At 42.9% G+C, this 25383-nt stretch overlaps 1 protein-coding gene across 1 annotated transcript in view; it reads left to right on the forward strand.

The window, feature by feature from the left end:
- The window catches only part of LOC124727359 (kinesin-like protein KIF12), a 300689-nt gene that overhangs the window by 89936 nt on the left and 185370 nt on the right, over window positions 1-25383 (forward strand). Inside the window, exon 4 of the mRNA XM_047248469.1 lies at window positions 23367-23508. Within this exon, the coding sequence (XP_047104425.1) occupies window positions 23367-23508 (142 nt within the window). The remainder of the gene's footprint in view (window positions 1-23366; window positions 23509-25383) is intronic.

A 25383-nucleotide genomic window follows, 5' to 3' on the forward strand; every position in this document is an offset into this window, starting at 1 on the left:
GCAGCAGCGGTCGGAAAATCTCTCTCAGCATGAGCTTCTAGCACCGAAAGCATCGACCGAGCGTCGGCCTCTTGCCGATGACCCACAAGCTGCGTGAAGCGGTCGTCGGGTTAAAGTGATCCTGAGCGCTAGGCGCCAGGGTGGGTTGCGCTATAGGCCAGCCGCCAGGCCTCATCAAATAAACAGCACGGCACAGCCAGCGGCGGCACGCGACCGCACCTCCCACCCTTCACACAACCTGTTTGCGGACACGCAGTGGATGAAGGCCGCTCTGAGTGCCTCCTTTGCGAATGCACTAATCGGACGTCGCTCTCCATTCCTGTAACACATCACCGTCTACCACGTAGCATAGGCCTCGCAGGATCGACGAAGTAAATAATTACACGTGAGAGCCAGTAAACGGGAATCTGTGAGAACCCAACAAACGGAAATCCTAAGACCCCGATAACCTTGAACGACTTGCAGCACGAGCAGCGAGTTGTAGACGGTGTACGTAATTCAAATAAATGTATTATTAGGAACGTAGAATTATGAAGCAGGGACGCAGAAGCATGAACTGTAAGCCTGAATTTGTAGCACGATATATTTTTAATAACGCTTTCCTCGTTCTGTTACCTGAGAACAAGTCCTATTGTGTCTGACAGCTTCCAAATACGCCTTGTCCCGAGCAAAAACTGCCTGCTATAAAAGGCTGCTTTATAAGTTCATCTGTCGAGACCTCGCAATGCAGTGTTAGTCGAGTGTGTCTCTGAGTTACACATTAGAAACTGGAACCTCTGATTGTAAATCACTTACATGCAACACGCTTGCAAACGGCGAAATAATACGTGAAATTTTTCTGGCGTGTTCCACATCCTCAAGAGTCACGTCACTGTGGTTCTACCTAATCTGAACTAATCGAGTCATAAAAGGGGTGATTCAGCTGTCCCCGAGCCCGCCGCTGAGGCCGAGCGGTTCTAGGCGCTTCAGTCCGGAACCGCGCGACTGCTACGGTTGCAGGTTCGAATCCTGTCTCGGGCATGGATGTGTGTGATGTCCTAAGGTTAGTTAGGTTTAAGTAGTTCTAAGTTCTAGGGGACTGATGAACTCAGATGTTAAGTCCCATAGTGCTCAGAGCCATTTGAACCATTCAGCGGCCCCTACCGCTGTCGTTGTATGTAACCCTCAATGTTATAGCTGACCTTCATAAACTACGTGCGAGATTTTCATATTTTCTTGCTCGCTACGTGCAAACTATTAGTTCAACAGAAAAAATTAACAGCTGTACTGTTTCTCATGTGTGGACTTGGGTTTAAACAAATGTAAACTAAATATTACGATAAATTTTATAAATAATCGACAAGTACGCCAAAGAGATAGAACTACCGTGGACATGTTATTCCATGGACTCTTGCGCTTATATGCATGAACTATCTTTCCTTTGTCTTTCACTTATCTTATCTGCTTGGATTCGGACGTAAGAGGACGTTCTTGTTTAAAGCTCATCTTGCTATACCAGCTGATACTGTAAGTTGTACTTAAACCCAAAAAATGTAATGGTTATTTTGTCAAACGAATTTGTGTATGTGGTTAATCAATTGGTAGTCTGATACCTGGATTGTCTTAAGTAGATATGGGCCTTAACAAAGAATTTTCATTGTTAGGCGCCATCTTAGAAAAATCTTTAACATTTTTCTTTTAGCTCATCTACGAGACGTGCTGTCGGTTAGCACAATTAACCTTACTTCAGATCCCACGAGACCGGAGGCAGCTACTAATAATTTAACAATTTTACTTACAGATTTTCTTTATATGACGAGATAACATCCCAGGCAGAAAATGTCTGGTCACAGGATTCCAGTTCCATTATAGGAATTCATTTGTATATGCTACTCTTGTTATCTTATATTGGGAAATCGAGACGAAAGCACAATGTTAAGTTACGTATTGCAGTAGTGTATATCGAACAGACTTGGCAAATATTCTCTGGTGCAATAAGCACACGACTTCTCACGAGCCTGGAATAATATCTGTAGTGTTGGGTATATAAGAAAAGGATAATTAATTATCGACTATTACGTAACTACCCCGAGAACCGAGCTAGTTTACTGAGTGCTTATACACATCGGGCTAAATTAAACAACATATTACACTGTTAATAATATTCCTATATTAGTTATTTCTGTTCTATGCTGAGCCATTGCATTAATGTGTGTTTCTTTTTTATATAAGTCACGGCCCATGTTCATTCTATTACATTACACTGACAGCAAATAAAAACAGTCACATGTAATTTTTATTTTATTACATTTCACAGCACCTTTTTCTAGGAAATTTAATGTAGTTATTTCAGCATTTATGTACCTTGTTTCTTGAAAGAAAGATAAAATGTGATTCTGCCCAGATAAACAGAGAACACTTAATGGTCCATTTCTGAATGATAGTCAGATGTTTTGGTTTTTGAGTCATATATATGAAGTGAATTCTTAAAGAAACCCGTGTCACTGTCTACATGCACAACAATTCTAAATGCTGACCGGAATTTTTATTCGACAATATTCCTTGAACATTGTCATGTTGCCAACATTTATTTATTTATTTATTTTATGTAAAGGACTGGCCACTTTCATTCTTATGCTCCATTCTCACATAAAAGCCTAATGTAACGTGCTCTTTTTGCTACTATTTCCTCTCGTTCTCACATAACTACAAGTTTAGTTTGGCACCTTTTAATATTAAATCTCATAGACAGAACCATTATTCTAAGAGTTTCCTTGCTAGCCTTGAAGTTCAGCTCTGTAGGACGAAAGCTGTGTAGTTTTTGCAAAGTTGGTGTTATTATGTCCGACATAATTTATACACGGAATCTAAACTGGGCAAATGTTTATTGACACCATTATGTTGATTGCTCACAGTTCCTCCATCGCCTTCGTCAGGAAAAAAATGACTGTTGTGGCTGCTGTTGAGGTGACAATTTATAGCCCATGGACGGCATGTGAGTAGTCAGCGTACGTCATAAGTACATCATGCTGCCAGTGCTTGTACCCAAGTCAGTATTGTTGGTGCTAGCGCAATCATAGGAACGTAAACAATTCAGCGCATTTGTATAGGTCTTTTCGGCATGTAGAGCTCGCTTCCACGCACTACAAAGATCTGCTGTGTCGCTTAAATCTGTTCCGGCAATTCCTTTGACTTCTGCTTTTGGAGGAAACGGTTCACTAGAACAGGCGCTGTGTGTTCGTGTATCATCTGCTTGAAAAACGAACCCATCTCCGAAATGTTGGTTGTAGATCTGGACAATAGATTCCAGGGTTCTTTCCCGCTACTGCAAAGACCTCAAATTCATATACGATACCGGACCAAAACATGGCTGAGCCACCTCCCTGCTGAACGTGCGCTGCTGCATGCCTGAGACGTGCTACAGAAGGTTGCCGCATCCACGAGGGTGGTTGGATAAGTCTGGTAAAAAAGCAAGAAAAAAATGTTTGTTCCGTAAGCAACTCACCTTTCTTCTCAGAAAAGTCTCCTTTGAGGAATATATACTTGGTCCAGCGATCCTATGGCTTTTTCATTCCATCAGAAAAGTAGGTTCTTCCAACTCTGCAGAACACTCGTTGACTGCAAGTGTTACTCCTCCATTTGATGAAAATTTTTCCCAGCAAATCCGTTTCAAGTTAGGAAAAAAGAAAAGGTCGCTTCGGGCTACTCCTGGTGAATAGGGTGAATGAGGAACCAGTTCAAAGCCCATTTCGTGCACTTTCCGGCATTGTTATCGCTGAAGTGTGGGATGGTACATTATACTGATGAAAAAGCATCTCGGTCCTTTCCAGTCTACGCAAGTTTAAAACGACCCAGCAATAAATCATAATAGGATCCAGTTGTGCCGTTTGCCAAATAATCTATGAGTGTTATTCTTTGGGGCCTCACCTTACTAGATGACAAAATGGTTTTTGCATTCTCCGCTGCACTTTCACCCGTCTTTGTCCATTGCTTTGACTGCAGTTTTGATTCTGACGTGTAATGCCCTTTTGAGTCTGGCATATGTAGATTTCATCATGTCACAAATGTACGCAAAAGTCTAGCAGATTGCGATTAAACATCGCGAGACATTGTGTTGAAATGTGGTTTCGGATGTGCTTTTGGCCGACTGCGAGCAATTTGCGGCACCCGCCTCGCGCACAGCTTCTTCATAGTCAGTTCTCCGCGCAGGATATTATGCAATCGCTCAGTTGAGTTGCCTGCAGTCTCAACAATCTCACGAATTTTTGTTAGACGCCCTTGCTTTACCATATCATGGATTTTGTCTGTTGATTCTTTTGTGGTGACCTCAACTGGACGGCCGGAGCGCAATTCGTCTTCGGTGCTTGTCAGTCCACGTTTAAATTCGTTCATCCAAAGTAAATGACTTTCAATGATGGTGATGAGTCCATGTGAGCTTCAACCAATACTATTTTGATTTGTGCCACAGTCCAATTCTTCAAATGAAAATGATTTTCTCCATTCTCAATCGCAGTCGACACACCGACCATTTCATACAGCTGAAGGATTTGGGTAACGAACACGATGCCCATGATGTGTTATGACTGTCAACGTTACCGATTCACATGCACAACATTTATTTATATACATTATACGGACAGATGCAACTTGAACATTTGACGTCTCTGATCGCACTACCCAAGGTCCAGAGATACTGTTTTTGCAGTGATATTTTTGGGGACGGAAGTCTATAGAGTTTGTGTCCCCACACAAGATTTCTGCAGATTTCTAGACTTGCGCTATTGGGTGGGGAATTGTAGGACGCCCTAGATAGGTCAGGGGTGCACTACACAAAGGAAGCGGCTACTCGGGTAGCAGAGTACTTGTGGCGTGCACATGGGGGCTTTTCAGGCTAGGCAGTAGTGCGAGGTGTCCTGATGAACACTATGAAACGTCCCCATAGAAAAATTAGTGAATTACTCTGCTGGTAAACCCCTTACGTTATTTGACTTTCAAACAGCTGAGCAAAACTGAACGTACTCAGACATTTCTGTCTTTACTTATTCTGATCATGACTAAACTGACACACAATATTTTTAGCGCAACGCATTCTGACTTTTAATAATCCCTACAAAAGAATGGCCCTGACTATCAATAACCTATACCTTTCATGAATCACTTACCTCACAAAAATCTTCATTACTCGAACTACTGCAATACAGCGAGAGCCACTACCGCCAGCTAAATAAAAGATTCTAACTACTGAAGTCACTAACTACTGATAGGCATAGTTAGCAAATGAAAGATTTTGATAAAGAACAAACAATGTATTTACCTTAATAGTGTTCAAAAGTCTATATATATATATATATATATATATATATATATATATATCTCAGTTCATGACATCCAGTCTTACGAATTTACTGTCTCTGATGGACACACGTCCAGATCATCTGCTCTCAAAACTCCGCCATCTCTCTCCCCACATCCACCACTGCTGGCGGCTCACCTCCAACTGCGCAACGCTACGCGCTGTTAACAGCCAACTGCACAACACTACAATAGCCAACAAAAATGCAAACCAGCCACAGACTGCACACAGCACAGCCAGTGATTTTCATACAGAGCGCTACGTGGCGTTACCAATAAAAAAACCTAAACAGCCTACTTACAACACTCACCAGTCGACGTGCAGGCAGGGATATCAGGATGCGCTCAGTGTCAAGACACTTCAGCTATCAAGATATTAGCAGTAAATTTTCAGAGTTTCGGAATATAGTTCCTGAATTTACTGCCCTCCAGAAAGCGTGTGGCGCTCAAATTATTCTCGGGACTGAGACCTGGCTCAACCCTGAGATAGGAAGTTCTGAAATATTTAGTGAGGTTTGGAACGAGTATCGGAAAGACAGATCAAACACCGTAGGAGGTGGTGACTTTATTGCATTTGACAAGAATATTGTGTCTAATGAGGTCGAAGTAGTGTGATTGTGAAGTTATCTGGACACGTTTAACAGGGCTAGGAGAAATAAAGTTAATTGTTGGGTGTTATTACCGGCCACCAGGTTCCACAGTGACAGTTCTAGAATCATTCAAAGGGAGTCTATACTCTGTATCGCGGAAGTACCGGGATCATGCTATATTAGTCGGAGACGACTTCAACCTACCTAGTATAGACTGGGATGTCTATGGATTCATTACAGGTGGTACAGACAAGCCGTCCTGTGAATTACTTTCGAACACATTATCCGAAAACTGTCTTGAGCAGCTAAATCGACAGCCAACGCGTAATGGAAATATTTTGGATCTGGTAGCCACGAACAGACCAGACCTCATCGACGGTGTCAGTGTTGAGACAGGGATTAGTGATCATGATGTTGTCATTACGACTATGGTTAAAAGTTATAAAAGTCGATCAAGAAGGCTAGGAGAGTATTCTTACTAGAAAGAGCAGATAAGCAGTTGTTAGCATCCCACTTAGTAATGAATCGACTTCATTTACTTCCGGTACGATGGACGTGGAAGAATTATGGGCAAATTTTAAACACATTGTAAATCGCGCATTGGAAAAGTATGTGTTCGAAAAAGTGGGTTACGGACGGAAAAGACCCACCGTGGTTTAACAGCGCAATTCGGAGAATGCTCAGGAAGCAAAGACAGTTGCACTCGCGGTACAAGAAAGATCGGGAGAATGAGGACAGGCAAAAGTTATTAGAGATTCGTGCTGCTGTAAAAAGAGCGATGCGCGAAGCATTCAACCACTACCACCGTCATACCTTAGGAAAAGATCTTGATGAAAACCCAAGGAAATTCTGGTCTTACGTAAAATCGGTATGCGGGTCGAAGGCTTCCATCCAGTCACTCACTGATCAGTCTGGCCTGGCAACGGAAGACAGCAAAACGAAAGCTGAAATTTTAAATTTAGCATTTGAGAAATCTTTCACGCAGGAGGATCGTACAAACACACCGCCGTTCGAGTCTCGTACAGATTCCCATATGGAGGACATAGTGATAGACATCCCTGGGGTTGTGAAGCAGCTGAATGGGTTGAAAATAAATAAATCGCCAAGTCCTGATGGGATTCCAATTCGGTCTTACAGAGAGTACTCTACTGCATTGGCTCCTTACTTAGCTTGCATTTATCGCGAATCTCTTGCCCAACGTAAAGTCCCGAGCGACTGGAAAAAAGCGCAGGCGACGCCTGTATATAAGAAGGGTAGAAGGACGGATCCTCAAAATATCGTTAACATCGGTTTGTTGCAGGATTCTCACACATATTCTCAGTTCGAATATAATGAATTTCCTTGAGACAGAGAAATTGCTGTCCATGCATCAGCACGGCCTTAGAAAGCATCGCTCCTGCGAAACGCAACTCGCCCTTTTTTCACATGATATCTTGCGAACCATGGATGAAGGGTATCAGACGGATGCCATATTCCTTGACTTCCGGAAAGCGTCTGACTCGGTGCCCCACTGCAGACTCCTAACTGAGGTACGAGCATATGGGATTGGTTTCCAAGTATGTGAGTGGATCGAAGACTTCTTAAGTAATAGAACCCAGTACGTTGTCTTCGATGGTAAGTGTTCATCGGAGGTGAGGGTATCATCTGGAGTGCCCCAGGGAAGTGTGGTAGGTCCGCTGTTGTTTTCTATCTACATAAATGATCTTTTGGATAGGGTGGATGGCAATGTGCGGCTGTTTGCTGATGATGCTGTGGTGTACGGGAAGGTGTCGTCGTTGAGTGACTGTAGGAGGATACAAGATTACTTGGACAGGATTTGTGATTGGTGTAAAGAATGGCAGCTAACTCCAAATATAGATAAATGTAAATTAATGCAGATGAATAGGAAAAAGAATCCCGTAATGTTTGAATACTCCATTAGTAGTGTAGCGCTTGACACAGTCACGTCGATTAAATATTTGGGCGTAACATTGCAGAGCGATATGAAGTGGGACAAGCATGTAATGGCAGTTGCGCGAAAGGCGGATTTACCGCTCCCTTTTTATCTGATTGTGCATGCTCCATCGATTTTAGTTAAATTTTCAGGAAAATAGCAAGTAACCACAAGTATTAACTCTGCATGATAAATTCAGTGATTACGTAACGTATAAGGGTTGTTTCCTCCTGTTTCCTTAGCTGAAAGCATTCTCAGAAAACATTACATTATTCAGGTGACGTGACGGGCCAGTGAACAGAAGCCAGGTAGAGAGAGACCAGAGCAAGATGAACGGAAATATGGATTACGAAACTTGTTTACCACCCATCGCGTCCCGCAGCATTCGTTATTCACTCTCGAGGGAATCTAGCAAGTACAGAGTCTTCGTTAACAGTTCGTTTGCAGAAAATAATATATATTAGTGTGAGCAAATGGAAAAATAATTTATGGTTCCTGTTCCTTTTTCTGTCGTCTTAATCTTTTGATTAATAAGTGAAAATGTCACTGTACTGAATCGTAAAGTAGAACCAATGGACTAAATACGTAAGGATTCGAGTAGGAATCAACGATCAAATCACAAAATACTATGAATAATGGGACTGAACTGTTCGTTCCTTATAAAATAAGAGTATCCTTTAAACAGATACGGTTCGAGCAACGAGTTTCTTAAAACAGATTCTTCACAGAGGTATGAAAAAGCTGAAAGTTGTAAACTATCCAGCTGAGACAGTCTTCAAGCTCTAAGAGAATTGTAATAAGTAATTTACACACATACGACAACAACAAACGAGGAACAGAAGCTGTATATACTGCAGGCTGTGTCTGTAAAGTTCCAGGGCAAAAAAGAGACTTTGTCGAAGAACAAGTATTTTCAAAAGAAAATATGATTTCCTCGTCATATCTGCCTCATATGCTTAGTAAATAGTAGATTTACAAGTTGGGTTATTGAAGTTAATACGGCATTAGTAAATTAGTTGAAAGTACACACACCAAAAAAAGTTTTGCATCACCGCGGTTCCCAGAACTCCTGAAGATAGACGTTAACTGTGGGTATTGTATCACAGACACAGTCCCTTTGACTGTTTAGAGATGTCACTAAACCCGCCCAAAGATGTACTCAACCATGCATGAGCAGCTCCTGTTAGACGGAGGGGATCCGACAGCCGATCAGTTCCAGGCAATCCACTAGGAAGAAGGTACACGGCTTGTGTTATCTGTAGTTCAACCATGCTAGACGCTCAATACCGCGGTCCGGTCTCGTCCGCATTGTTACTTTGGGCCAGGAAGGGATCTCAACAAGGGAAGTGTGCAGGTGCCTCGGAGTGAACCAAAGCGGTGTTTTTCAGACATAGAGGTGATACAGAGAGACGGGAACTGTCGATGACATGCCTCTCTCAGGCCACCCAAGAACTATTACTGCAGTGGATGACCGACACCTACGGATTATGGCTCGGAGGAACCCTGACAGCAACGCCAACAGGTTGAATAATGCTTTTCGTGCAGCCACAGGACGTCGTGTTACGACTCAAACTGTGCGCAATAGGCTGCCTGATGCGCAATTTCACTACCAACGTCCATGGCGAGGTCCATCTTTGCAACCACGACACCATGCAGCGCGGTACAGATGGGCCCAACAACATGCCGAATCGACCGCTCATTCTCTTCACCGATGAGTGTCGCATATGCCTTCAACCAGACAGTCGTCGGCGACGTGTTTGGAGGCAACCCAGTCAGGCTGAACGCCTTAGACAAACTGTCCAGCGAGTACAACAAGGTGGAGGTTTCCTGATGTTTTGGGGTGGCATTCTGTGTGTCCGACGTACGCCGCCGGTGGTCATGGAAGGCGCCTTAACGGCTGTACGATACGTGAATGCCATCCTCCGACCAATAGTGCAACCATATTGGCGAGGCACTCGTCTTCACGGACGAGAATTCGCGCCCCCATCGTGCACATCTTGTGAATGACTTCCTTCAGGATAACGACATCGCTCGACTAGAGTGGCCAGCATGTTCTCCAGAAATGAACCCTATCGAACATGCCTGGGGTAGTGTGTTTATGGACGACGTGATCCACCAACCACCCTCAGTAATCTACGCTGAATCGCCGTTGAGGAGTGGGACAATCTGGACCAACAGTGCCTTGATGAACTTGTGGATAGTATGCCACGACGAATACATCAGTGCAAGAGGACGAGCTGCTGGGTATTAGAGGTACCAGTGTGTACAGCAATCTGGACCACCACCTCTGAAGGTCTCGCTGTATGATGGTACAACATGCAATGTGTGGTTTTCATGAGCAATAAAAAGGGCGGAAACGATGTTTATGTTGATCTCTACTCCAATTTTCTGTACAGGTTCCGGAACTGTTGGAACCGAGGCGATGCAACACTCTTTATGATGTGTGTAATAAAGTTTTCTGTTAAAAACCACTCCTGATCAATATTTTTAGATAAAAATTCGATTTTATGCCAGTCTACGATTTTTTCAAATGCTGAGACAACCGTTCCGCATTTCAGTCCTTCTAAAGCCGCCGAAGGCGACTATTTTGTTTGTGAAATGGGAACGCGAAGGAACAGCCACAACAATATCAAAACATGGCAGACCTTGTGTACGGACAGACAGAGACCTTCGTTCATTGTGGAGGGCTGTTGTAAAAGTCGTATGAAAACAGTGGAAGAAGTGACTCGTGCATTGTAAAGTGTTACCAGTAGCGCTTCTAGCTCAATGAATGTGCTAGCAAGCTAAAAAGCACACAGTGGTCGAGCAGCTCCTCATAAGCCACACATTTCTGTATCCAATGCTGACGTCAGAGTTGGTATAAAGAGTGACGGTACTGGACAGTGGATGGCTGGAGACGAATGATTTGGAGTAATGAATAATGCTTTATCCTGTGGCAGTCCGAGGGAACGGTCTGAGTTTGGCGAAAGCCTCGAGAACGTAGCTTGCCATCACGTGAAATGCCAACACAGAAGTACAGAGGAGGGACTGCTACGGTACAGGGATGTTTTACGTGGTCTTCTTGCTGCACTGACGAGAATGCTAAATGCGGACGGATACGAAAACATTTTACGACATTGTGTACTCTAACTAGCGTCCTGAGAGGATGACTGTATCAGCATGACAATGCACCCCGTCAGAAAGCAACACCTGTGCGGCAGTGGTTAGTGAACGGTAAGATTACTGAAATGGCTTAGTCTGTCCAGAGTCCCGACCTGAACCCAATGGAATATCACTGAGATGATTCAGAACGTCGACTTCGCTCCAGTCACCACTGTCCAAAATCACTACCTCCTCGGGTTTCGGCTTTTGAGGAAGAGTGTTCTGCCAGACTTCCAGAGACATTCAGACACCTCATTGAAAGTGTCTCCAGTGGAGTTGAAATCCTCATAAAGACGGGGATAGACACACCCTATATCCCTGCCAAATGATGGTCGAGGTGCTTCAGTCTGGAAGCGCGAGACCGCTACGGTCGCAGGATCGAATCCTGCCTCGGGCATGGATGTGTGTGATGTCCTTAGGTTAGTTAGGTTTAAGTAGTTCTAAGTTCTAGGGGACTGATGACCTCAGATGTTAAGTCCCATAGTGCTCAGAGGCATTTTAGCCTTCCAAATGATGATGGTTAAGTTTTCTTCTACCTTTGGATTTAAGTCGGCAATCACCGTGTCTAACGCTGTAAAACCGATTACGGTTAGGGAAGAAGAAGGGTATGAAGATCGGTATCTGAGGTCCCGCCGACAACGGGTCCATTAACTTCGGATCTCTGATTTGGAGGAGAGCTAGGAAGGATGCATCCTTTTCAATGAAACTATCCCAGTATTAGCCTCAACACTTTAGGGAACTTATGGAAACCCAAGTCTGAATGGCTGAACCGGCGCACTCCCCAATAAAAGTCATTTGTGTTGACACTGCGCCACCTCGTTCTATCGACAAAGAAAGCAGGTAACAAGTAGCCCTGCTTTTATGAAACTCATATACGTTCAACAGAGCGGCCAATGAAGTGTAATTTATAGGAAAGTAGTGATTAGATCGAGAAAACGTGTAATTAATAAGGAAGCATGGCAATAAGAACGCGCAACAGCAGTTTGGATGCAAATTCTCGCGTATCGATCCACTGCGCTTAACAAACTATGTGAATCGATCGCAGACACAAACTTGGTGCAACTCAACGCTGCGTGTGAAACAACTCTAACTAGCAACAAAAGACAAATTTCATTTCTCACGCTATAAAGCTTCCATGATAGCAAGGTTCATAAATATTTGGTTGAAGCAAGACCGAAGAGAACACTGTATTTACATTATCTCATAAATAAGTTCCCTTTATGATGTAGTATGCATGCCCTGTTTTGAGCGTTACATACAGCGGTATTACGTGAAGTGTCTGTCCTATATTTCATAAACAATTCCTGATATGCAAGCAAGATTTCAGCCAATAATAGTATGAAATTGGGGAATAATTTTAAAGTTTCTTATCAAATGATAAATAAAAGATATTTTAACGATTGTTGTTAACCGATAAAAGGGCGGTATATTGATACATCATTTGTTAATGTTTGCGGTTAAACACTTCCCAGAAATATCCAGAAAAAGTGCTGAATGTGACACATGATTCTGACAACGAAGAACAGGTATGTCTTCATTGATAAGTAATCTTAGAATAAGGGGACAGAAACAGCATTTCACCAAGAAACTAGTTTCTAATATTTAGAGTATTTCCCAATAATTTTTGTAAAATTCATAAAGTACCATTTTAGGTTGTGACTAAGCTACGTAGTATCAAATCCTTTCTCCCAGAAAAGTCAGGCAGCATGAAGGCGTGTGCGAATTTGGAGTAGACAAGTACATATACATCTACGTTATTACTCTGCTATTCACAATAAATTACCTGGTAGAGATTTCAATGGACCAACTTCAAACTGTCTCTCCACCGTTCCAATCTCCCACTTCAGCCTGTATACGGTACAATCGACCGTGATTACGTGTATGAAATTTAATGTGTATAGACTGAAGCTCCGAGTGAAAATTTATACCAATGCCGAGAATTGCACTCGGGACTCCTACTTACTAGACAGGTGGGTTAGCCACTAAGTCACCTTGGCACACTGGTTCACACAACTGGACGGATTACCCTCGATCCAAATTTCCCCTTGCCCATGAACAGATTTGCCGAGGTTCTCCATGTTCTGGAATAGCACCTCAGCATCGAACGTAATTGGAGGACCCAGTCTGAAGCCCAGAAATGACACAGTTTCAGAGACTTCACCGATCACATAGAGATATGATTTTTTGTGTATAGACTGAAGCGGCAAGTGAAAATTTATACCAAGGCCAGGGATCAAAACCTTGTCTCCTGCTTAATAGGGAGGTGCGTTAGCCCTTAAGCCACCAGTAATACCCCTGAAATTGTGTCATTTCGTTCGTATAAGTACATGTACTTGGGTTTCCCCCATTTACGTTCGACGCGGAGGTCCTGTTCCAGAACATGAACAGCATCTGCAATTCCGTTCGTGTGTTAGGAGGAATTTCAAGTAGGCTGGGATGGCAATGAGAATTTGGATCAAGGAGGGAGGTATGCCAGGGTGATCTGTGTAGGTGTGTGAATGCCTGTGCTCAAATGGCTTAATGGCTAACGCACCTGCCTTGTGCATAGGAAACCCGGGTTCGATTCTCGGCCTTGGTACGAATTTTCATTTGCTGCTTCGGTCTATCCGTATAAAATCGTATCTGTATGAGACCAATTATGTCAATTCGTGTAAGTACCTGCACATGGGTTTCAGGCTGATCCCTCACTTACGTTCGACGCGGAGATACTGTTCCAGAACATGGAGAGCCTCGGCAAATCTGTTCATGTATAAGGGGGAGACATGCTAGGTAATCTGTGCAATTTTGTGACCGACTGTGTTCGGATGGCTTAGTGGCTTACGCGCCTGCCTTGCACACATGAGGTTCGTGTTTGATCCCGGGCCTTGGTAAAAAAAATTTCACTCGCTGCTTCATTCCATCCACATAAAAGCATATCTGTAATTACAAAGAGCAGTTTAAATTGATAAGTCGAATTCATTATTAATTAAAGTTTGTAGTTAGTAATTTTACTCTCACGTGATGAAATAATTTTGTGGACAATATCCTATAATTACAAAGAGCAATTTAAATTGATTCGTCGAATTTATTATTAGTTAAAATTTGTAGCTAGTAATTTTCCACTCACGTAATGAAATAATTCTGTGAACAGTTTATTTCTGAAACCAGCTCGTTATAATAAACAGGCTTAAGTTCAGTAACAATTATACGTTTATTGGTGAAGTGAATCATTAAGTGCTCGTTTTTCCCGAACGCCTTTCGAGTGTGAAACGGTAGAGAAATAACTGAAAGATGGTTCGATGACCCCTCTGCCAGGCACTTAACTGTGGTATGCAGAGTTCAAAATGTTCAAATGTGTGTGAAATCTTATGGGACTTAACTGCTAAGGTCATCAGTCCCTAGATATGCAGAGAATCATGTAGGTGTAGACGTACTTGCACGGAAGTAAGTTTTCATAAATAGAGGATCAAAAATCTTTAGTTAAGTCATAGTTTGTATTCAAAAGTTTAGAACTGTTTAAAGTAATTATAAACAAAATGAAAACTCGACGGATAATAGCAGTACGCGACGCGAGAATAATGATTAGTGTAACCTCATCCTTGTCTTTATAGATTCGAATTTTGATGGGCAAACTTCTCCAAATACTTAAAATTCATTCTCACTATTATTTCATTGAAACGTTTATCATTTCTAAGCAACAGTAAAGCACCAAAGTAACTTTTCAGTACGACAGCAATGACATCGATCATCAGAATCACAGAAAATTAACTAATACACTTAAATAGGTTGAAATGTTTACCGTGATTTGCCAGATTCATTAACTTCAACAGATCTTTTAAGTGTTAGCTTCAAAATTATGACCTTGACGAACTTCAGTACTTTTTCTATAACAATATATTCGGAGCAAGAATGGGAAATTCTACAGGAAGCTCGAACAATTTACGTACTAAGAGCATAGTTTGCCGTAAGGTACACCCTATACTACACTGGAGCTCCAAAGAAACTGCCATAGGCATCCGTATTCAGATACAGAGATGTGTTTAAAAGGCAGAATACGGCGTTGCTGATGGCAACGCCTTTAAAGACAAAAAGTGTCTGGCGCAGTTGTTAGATTGGTTACTGATGCTGTAATGGCAGGTTATCAAGATTTAAGTGACTTTGAATGCGGTGTTATTAGTTGGCGCACGAACGATGGCACACCGCATCTCCGAGGTAGCGATGAGGTGGGGAATTTGCCGTACGACCATTTCACGAGTGAACCGTGAAAATCAGGAATCCGGCAAAATATCAGATCTCCGACATCGATGCGGCCGGAAAAAGATCCTGCAAGAACGACGACTGAAGAGAATCGTTCCATGTGACAGAAGTGCAACCCTTCCGCAAATTGCTGCAGATGTCAGTGCTGGGCTATCAACAAGTGTCAGCGTGTGAACCATTCAACGAAATATCACCGATATGGCCTTTCTGAGCCGAAGGCCCATTCGTGTACGCCTGATGACTCCACGACACACAGCTTTACGCCTCGCCTGGGCCCGTCAACACCGACATTGGACTGTTGCTGACTGGAAACATGTTGCCTGGTCGGACCAGTCTCGTTTCAAATTGTATCGAGCGGATGGACGTGTGCGGGTATAGAGACGACCTCATGAACCCATGGACCCTGCATGTCAGCAGGGGATTGTTCAACCTGGTGGAGGCTCTGTAATGGTGCAGTAGGAGTGATATGGGACCCCTGATACTTAAGATACGACTCTGACAGGCGACACGTACGTAAGCGTTCTGTATAATCACCTGCATCCATTCATGTCCATTGTGCATAGCGAGGAACTTGGGCAATTCCAGCAGAGCAATGCGACACCCCATACGTCCAGAATTGCTTCAGAGTGGTTCGAGGAAAACTCTTCTCAGCTTAAAAACTTCCGCTGGCCACCAAACTCCCCAGATATGAACATTATTGAGCATATCTGGCGTGCCTTGCTACGTGCTCTTCAGAAGAGATCTCCACCACCTCGTACTCTTACGGATTCATGGACAGCCCTGCAGTATTCATGTTGTCAGTCCCCTCCAGAACTACTTCAGACATTAGTCGAGCATATGCCACGTCCTATTGCGCCACTTCTGCGTGCTCGCGGGGACCCTACACGATATTAGGAAGGTGTACTAGTTCCTTTGGCTCTTCAGTGTATTTCCGTCTTTCGTTTTTGATCCGTCTGTGTATTATGGGAATGACATTGCGACGTACAAGGTATTTTGTAATGAATCAGAAAATTAAAATATAACATAGGGATCCTGAAATCCTGAATTGTTAATATGCCTTGCGGATGCAATCTCGGTTTGGCTCACCTGCATGTATCGCAGTCTAGCGCGCTGCACTTTTTTATGTTAGTGGCAGTAGTAAGTTACCTTCTAAAAGGAACTGCTGCGAATCAAAAGATAACATGAAAAACTTGGCTGTGTCTCGGTCTATGAGAACAGATAGTTTTCTACAAATATGTAGGTTTCTTCTTTGTTACAGATAACGCTAAGATCGATCAAAATGACAAGACACGGAAAATCCGTCCAGTCATGCTGATGTTGAAGAAGCACTGCGTTGATAATTTCACACCTAAGGATCACCTGTCTTATGATGAACGTACTTCGGCCGCCACGGATGGAAACAATCCGTGGTAAGCCTAATAGATTCGGTTATATAATTTGGAGCCTTAACGTCAAAGATGGATGTTTGGTAAATTATGAACTGTATCGGGGAAAAGGTCCTAAAGGAAATGCAGTCTATGAGCAGTTTTTTCTGGCAAGGTGGAAAGTCCCTTATTGATTCATTAGATGATATTCCGAGGTGGAGAGAGAACTTTTCTACAGCTTCTACACGGATAATCAATTTTCAGGCCGATCTCTGTTTTCATTTCTCAAGTATTGTGGATACTCTGCCTTCGGTACCACTAGAGAAAACAGAATTACAGAAGAAGATCCACTGAAAAACAAAAACTCATTTTCCAATAAAGATCGTGGATATTTTGAGACAGCAGTAGAGAAGAATGATGGATTACTGTATGTGCAGTGGCTGGACAACTCAGTTGTCACCGTGATCTCTTCTTCATGTGGTGCTCAAGACACTGGCCAGTTCAAGAGATTTTTCGCAACTAAGAAAGCGAAATCTAATGATTTCCAGACTAAACCTGGCAGCCAAATGTAATACGTATGTGGGAGGTACTGATTATATCAGCATCTAGCATGCTATCGTATTGGAAGGAGAAACAAGACATGGCACTGATTTATCTTTACGTGGATGTTAGATGTCGCCGTACAAAACAGTTGGATTTTGTATAATAAAGGAAAAAAATTTCTCAGCTGGTATTCAAGAGACAAATAGCAGCAATATACTTGCAGAGATACCAAGCTTTACTCACAGGAGCCGGAAGACCTTTCTGCATCTAGGACATCTTCTGATAGTCGTTTAAATGGCATACTCGGATTGAAGGTCCACGTCTTTTAATCAGTTGGTCCTGAAAAAATCAGTTTTTTAAAGCTTTTTGATTTTAATTTGACTGCTTGTTTGTAGCCAGGAAATCCAATATTTGGTCTGGCAGCCTATTCGTTCTAGCCTATTTAGCGTTACCCGGGGTGCACGTGTTGTATTCCAGATATAGTTTGTTCATCTACAATAGAATTAGCCACTTTATTCTGGAACATATCCCAGCTGAGCAAGCGGGTTTAAGGCCACAGAGAAGTTGCTGTGACCGGGTACTGACCCTAACACCTTTCATAGAGGCTGGTTCCCAAGAAAACCTGAAGACGTCTGTCACATTCGTAGACCTAACCGCGGCATATGACACGGTCTGGAGAGAAGGGATGATATACAAATTAGTAAAGAGAAACCGATGCCGAAAAAAAGTAAATCTCATCTACACCGTGATAAACAAGAGATATTTCCGTGTTTACTTGAGAGAAAATGCGAACAACGGGAGAAAATTAAGTAATGGTCTATCACATGGCCCATATTAGTCCCTCTATTATTCAACGTATATATCTCCAATCTTCCCATTGCCAAGTCAACAAAATTCTGCTACGCGGACGATATCGCTCTTTCTTGTAAAACCAAGGATCTTGGACGAGCGGAGACAATTCTCACAGAAGATCTAGCCGTTATGAGTGCCTAGTTTAGAAAGTCGCGTCTTAAACCCGGTACAAGTAAAACAAACAAGCTAACGCGGAGCTCAGAGTGAAGCTTAACGGAAACACTCTTTGCCATAATAAGTACCCGAAGTACCTCGGTGTCACCCTTGGCCGCACCCTTTCATATAGAAAACATCTTGCAAATACTGCTGCCAAGATAAAAACTCGTAACAATATTATTCAAAAATTGTGTTGGGAGCTTCAGCAGATAACTTACGCACATCTTCCATTGGGCTGGTCTTCTCAGCTGCCGAGTATTGTGCCCCAGTGTGGTTAAACAGCTGCCACACCAACTTGATCGACGTCCAGTTGAACCACACTATGCGGTTAATAATTGGGGCAATCCGACCAACACTCATTTATTGGCTTCCTCTGCTCAGCAACATCTATCCACCCGCAATCCGCAGAAGCGAGGCCTTGCTTAGGAAATACCGCAAGTGACAGGAGAACCCATACGGGAAGACATACCAAGTATAGGACGAAATAGACTCCGTTCAGGAAACCCACCATTACGGCAAGCAGAGCAGCTAGTCGCCAGTAATACCGGGGTGAGAGACCTGTGGGACCAGAGCAGTCAACTTACTGAAAATCCTGAAGATTCTGAGTGGTTCCGAAAGTGTAATTGTGATATTGCTGGCACAGGAAACTGTGGGTCAAGTTGAACAGAGCTCGCACTGGCCATGGACCATGCGCAGGCTCTCTTGACAAATGGGGTGCTACAGAGTCTCCGGTTTGTGACTGTGGGGCTCCGAAACAGACAATCAAGCACATTAGAGACGAATGCTCCTTGCGTTCCTACCAGTGGTGTTGGAGCGATCTCATGAAAGCTGATGATACGGCTCTTAAATGGATTGGGAACCTTGATATTGACATTTAGTTAGTTTCATATGTAGTTTTGTATTTTCATGTTCATATTCATGTGGGATTGTGTATAGATTGTTTTATTTCCTTTCATGCACAGTAATGCTGAGTTGTAGTATTTGATTCTTTTAGCCATGCATCGCTTTCAGTTATATTGTGTTATAAAATATAAATTGTATGACGAAAAGTTTGTAATAAATGTACACAAAAGTGGAATATGTATTAAGACCTTTCAGTAAAGTATTTATTTTTTTGAAGTGGTAATACATAAAAATTTAAGGAGTGAAGCATCTAACGTTGCCATATGTCAACATCAAATATCTCGCGAAAGGTGGTAATGACTTCTGTAAAACAATTATGTTGTGTACTTTATACCTTGCAGAGACACAGTAACTTAAAAAAATAAAAAATTCAAGAAAAAATTAATCCAGGCGCTAATGAGTTAAACTTATGATGTTAATGAACAGTACAAAAATATGAAATTTGGTTTCAGATGTGTATAAAAAACCGCTGCATACCACATATCGAAATCGGTAACACAATATGATAATCTCGATCTACATGAGACAATATTTCTGTATGCATGAGTTACTTAATTTTTAAATACTTGTTCCCTTTCTGAATTAACAACATGCCTGGTACCAATCTGTAAATGATCTGCAGTGTGAATTATCAGCCTGATATGTCAGAAGTGGAGGCAATTGATGCTGTGTCTTATCTGAGGAATTTCAGAGAAATATAAGATGTGGCGGCAGGCTTTGCACCAGGGCTTGCCGGTGCGACATACTTCGTGCAATACTTTCAGCTTACTCAATATAAGATGTACTTCGTTATAATGCTATGAGCTTCGTTCCAGAAACCGTATTCCTTAGAACTTCTGCCCATTTGCTCATGGGGTTCGCTGCCGTGAACACGAACAGCTGTATCGATATTGCGTGTTTTTTCTCTTGTGTAACAGCCTCCAGTATTGCTATATCGTCCCTGGTTGCAGCGATGGTAAACGTCCGCACTGAAACAGCTGACACTTACGGTGCGACCTCATTTCCAACTCCTTTAATGAGATTCTAATGCAGGATGCTTTTTGGCACTGAAAGGCAACATACAAGAGTGTAGATAAATGGCGAATGTTAAATTATTTTGAATCTTTGCTTTAGAAATTAGTTTTCCATCCAACACTTTTGCAGATGAGGTAACGTCAAGGATTTCTTTATCTTAAACTAAAAATCAGCATGTACAGCCCCATGCTTATGGAGGTCAGTTTGAAAAGTTCTTGAAATGGAATAGAAGAAAACGACTTAGATCAGTTAACCTTTTTTTCATTTTTCAGTGTAATCTCCCTGTGTATCAATGCACTTGCTCCAGCGATGTTCCAATGTCATGATCCCATGTCCAAAATTGCGTTCCCCCAGGCATGCAAAATACCCATCACCTCGGCTCTCAGTTCTTCGAAGAGAATCTCCAATCACCGAGAAAAATTTTTAGCTTTGGGTAGCGATTCCAGCCTGATAACGCCAGGGAAAGCGAATAAGGCGTGTGTGGCAACAGTTCCTCTCTTAGTTCAAGCATTTTTGTCGTAGCAACGACCATTGTGTATGGGCGCACATGTTCTTGATGAAAGCTGACTTCCTCGTTACCAAACCTGGCGTTTCTGCATTTACCTGTTGCTCTAGTTGGTGCACAAGGTTAGTGTACCATTGTCGCTTAATTGTCTGACCAGTGATAAGATGATCTGTCAACAGAATTCCTTTCGCATCCCAGAAAATTGACGTCATGACATTTCTGGCCCACTGTATTGCTTTGCTTTGATGGTGGTGGTGGTCGTCGTGGTTGCGGTTGTGGATGTTGTTGTGGTGGTCGTGGTGGTGGTGGTGGTGATGGTAGCGAATCAAAATGTTTCCACGGCTTTTCTATTTTTTTTTTTACCTGTGATCCCAACTGGAGGAAAAATTCTTGTTAATTGCTCTTTGTATCAAATCTTTTGTAATGCGTATGTTAATCGGCATGCCGGCAAGTCGAAACACACGTGCGAGTAACAAGTTAATCGTTTGTGGAAGGGAGCTAACCTGAAGTTCACTGACGAGAATTCTTTTAGTGATCGTATAAATCAAGAAAGTGAAAAGCTACGCAGTTATACAGTTCAAAGGAAAGTGCAAACGATGTTGTCTTTTAACTGCACAGGAAGTAAACGTTCAATGACATTTAATGCAGCCTATATAACATGCCAATGAAAGGTGAATTTTTAAATGGTTAACAAACACTATTTTCTTGGTGCCTCTCCGTCCGTCGGTCTCCGTCTGTCTGTCCGTCCGAATACTACTCATGGTTGACGTGTTTAAAGTGTTTTAACCACGTGTTAGATACTGTTTCATACACTTTTTAAATTTAAGCATAGTTTTATGAAAGCGCTTTAATGAATGTTTGAAACAAAATAAATTTCGTTTTTATGTATCTTTGCCCAACTATAGGTTAAACCTCACACCACGGGGGAGGTGAGGAAGACCACATCCAACCAAATCTCACCAAGGGGCAGGAGGAATCAAAATTTTGAAGAAAACCCTCACGTAATTCATGGACTTCCCCTTATATTTCCATGGCACGTCTTCGTGGAGACGCTGTCAGTGTGCATTAAGTTGTTGCGTGTGTCTAATATCTCTTGGTTTGTGTACAAGAGCTTGTCACCACTAGATATTTAAATAATTTCACAACCCGTAGATGTTTCCCACTAACGCTGTAGTTCGATATTATCACATAGTATCTTTTCTTCGAAAGCTTGATTTTGAAGCTATCCACGTTTAGAGACAGCCGACATTCTGTATACCAAGTGGACGTTCTCCCTCACAAGGGGATGGCGCTTTCTCGCACCACCGATTTCATCCAAACTTATGACATGTCCAGGGTGTAGGCAGAATTGGGAGCTCCAGATTGCCAACCGTTTAAAAAAAATAAGTTCAATATACTGTGCATTCTTTCGGTTTGGCCGGCCGGAGTGGCCGAACGTTTCTAGGCGCTACAGTCTGGAACCGCGCAACCACTACGGTCGCAGGTTCGAATCCTGCCTCGGGCATGGATGTGTGTGATGTCCTTAGGTTCGTTAGATTTAAGTAGTTCTAAGTTCTAGAGGACTGATGACCTCAGAAGTTAAGTCCCATAGTGCTCAGCTCCGTTTGAACCATTTTGAATCTTTCGGTTTGTTTTCAGAGTAAGTAACGTAAAAATTGAAAATTTAAAAAATTACGCACAGGCACTCGACGCCGTGACCCTCTGATTATCGTTCTGTACTGTTTCCGCTGGGCCCAACGCTGGCTGCAAGCTACGCTGATACACGGAAATGACTCACGGTTCGCGCTACCCGCGTCGAGAATGCTATTTTCTCTAAAGGCTTGGTCATCTGGAGGTCCCACTTCTGTCACTTTCACTTCTGCTCCACCCCTGTACACACTATAAATACGGACGAAATCGCTGACGACGAGTAGACGCCGTCCCCTTGTAATCCGCATCAAGCGAGGTGACATCCCACTGCACTCGCGTTCGAAGGACTGGAATTGGTTCACCCTGTGACTACTCGCTAGTATAAGTAATAGTAGAAGCAGCAGAAGCGGCATATTTAGGTTATTCCGTGATTTCCTTAAAGCGCTTAAGGTCAATGCCGGGATAGTGCCTTTGAAAAGGAGCTCGTGATCCGTCTACAATGACCTCGTCCTTGACGGAACGTTAAACCCTAGTCATCCTTCTTACCTTGTGATCCGAAAGCAGTGCTGCATTACCTTACTGTCGTTCAGCGACAAAACTATCCTATGGACAACAGTTAGTAGCTGCACAAATGGAGTGATTTACTGAGCTCTTCTCTTAAATTATTTGTGTACTAATGGAGAAGGCCGGCGTTGCCCAGGTAATTATTTATGGCTGTGCATCGACGCCCGTACCACGCACCGTCTGGCCTTTCGCTTAATGTTTCTGATGTTGTATCTCCTGAACTACGTCTTGCACAATGATATAATTTTCTAGGTACATTAAGCGACGTATTTGGATACTGTTTGCGAAATTTATTGCTAGATACAGTTAGTAGCAAATGAGTAATAGATTTTAACATCAAGCTTGATGCGGAAGTTCTTCACGCGTCTCGTGTTTATGACGTCTTATCTCCTCAACAATGTGTCGTACTACGATATAATTTAGCCTTTACATTAGACATCCTATTTCCTTGTAACACAACAGGTGCTACTTTTGTTTGTGTTGTATATTTGCCGTCTACTACTCGAACAGTAAAAACATCCTCCAGCGCGTGACGCGTATTAGGGTGTACACCATACGAAAAAAACCATTTGGTAGCTAACAAAGTGACGTGGCTGTGTTCCCAGGTGATTGACCTGCTGAACCCGGGATCGGCGCGGAAGCCGCTGGCGGTGCGCTGGTCCAAAAAGACGCGCAGTTTCTTCGTGGAGAACCTGTTCAGCGTCGACTGCGAGACCCTCGATGACCTACTCGCCGTGCTCGAGGAAGGTCAGTTGGAAATTGCTGCACTCCTCTAACAGTTCCTATAGTTCAGACCTAGCGAAGCACTGCATTGACGAGGAGAAAAATTATGCCCCAGCCTAGCAATTGCCGTGTAGCTTAGCCACCATAGTCTACCTACAATTGAATTTTTTCTATTTTTTTAACATTTCATTCCTTGTGTTGAAAGGACCCATCCACCCCTCCCTCCCTTTCACGTACGGGAATGAGATGATCAAACAAGGAAAGAAAGACTAGCTCTCAACGAAATGCAAATTGAAAAACACGATGTACGAGGTCTGCCTAAAAAGTATCCGACCATTGATTTCCCCGCGCAAAATAGAGACGATAGGGCTGCGCCACTGGACATAAAGAGACCTTTATGCGCATGCATGAATTTTTTCCCCGCCTTCCAGCGCGTCAGTCGCTGCCTGTCGGCCGCTGAGTGAGGTGCTACACAAGATGACTGAACGTGTTGAGCAAAAATACGCATCAAATGAGGTGCTACACAAGATGACTGAACGTGTTGAGCAAAAATACGCATCAAATTTTGTCATAAGCTTGGTGATTATCAAAGCGAAACAATTCGTAAGCTTCAGCAGGTGTTTGGAGAAGATGTGATGGGTGTAACACAAATTAAGGAGTGGTTCAACCGATTCAAAATTGGCCGCACATCAGCGGAGAGTGACCGGCGTTCTGGCAGGCACCAAACTGGTCGGAGTGCAGCTGTTGTTGAGAGGGTGCAAAATACGGTGATGGCAGATCGTCGTTTGACCGTGCGGGAGATTGCTCAAGAGGTTGGAGTGAGTAAAGATTCTGCACGTGCAATTTTGCGTGATGATTGGAACATGCACCGTGTGGCCTGCAAAATTCGTGCCCAAGTTGTTGTCGCCGGAACAAAAAGACCTCCGTTTTGACGTTGCACAGAACCTTCTGGACACCACCAACACTGATCCTGGCTTTCTGAACACCGTGATAACTGGAGATGAGGCACAGGTGTACGGGTACGACCCATAAATAAAAAGACAGTCGTTGCAATGGAAGCATCCCGAGTCTCCAAGGCCGAAGAAAGTGCGGCAGGTGCGAAGCAAAATCAAGGTGATACTGAATATCTTCTTTGATGTCCGTGGAATTGTGCACCACGAACATGCACCCGAAGGACAAATAGTGAGTGACAAAGGAGTACTATCAAGATGTTCTCCGGCGACTCCGTGACGCAATTCGTCACAAAAGACCAGACATGCGGACGGCGAAAAGCTGACAACTGCATCACGCCAACGCCCCGCACATTCATCCCATTTGATCCAAACTTTCTTGGCCAAACAAGAAATTATAGCCTTTCACAAACCACCCTACTCTCCAGACATGTCTCCTAGCGACTTATGGATGTTTCCAAACTTGAAGACGCCACTGAAAGGATCCCGTTTGGGGAGTAGAGATAATGCGGAACACGACGACGGATCTGAACACCATTCCAAAAGAAGACTTCCAGAGGTGTTTCCGGCAGTGGAAGGATCGGTGGGCTAAGTGTGTACAAGCGCAAGGGGCCTACTTTCATGGGGATTAGGGTCCCAAGCCCGTCAGGTATTCAAAATATTTTTTCTGGCCAAAGGTCGGATACTTTTTAGACAGACCTCGTATAATTTAACACGTGCATTTGAGCAAGACATGACTCTTAACAAACAGCTACTACAAATCTGTATAAGGTGGATAAGCTACACGCTAGCCATAATGCTTATCTTAAACCAAACGATGTTAAAAATGTACTTATAACACTTTATTTTTAAAAAGATTGAAACAATCGAATTAAAACGGAATAAAAATCATTTATTTAGGTGATCTACTATAAAAACACAGATGATGATCGTATACTCTAAGACAAAA

The sequence above is a fragment of the Schistocerca piceifrons genome, chromosome 1 (genome assembly GCF_021461385.2).
Source record: "Schistocerca piceifrons isolate TAMUIC-IGC-003096 chromosome 1, iqSchPice1.1, whole genome shotgun sequence".
NCBI lineage: Eukaryota > Metazoa > Arthropoda > Insecta > Orthoptera > Acrididae > Schistocerca > Schistocerca piceifrons.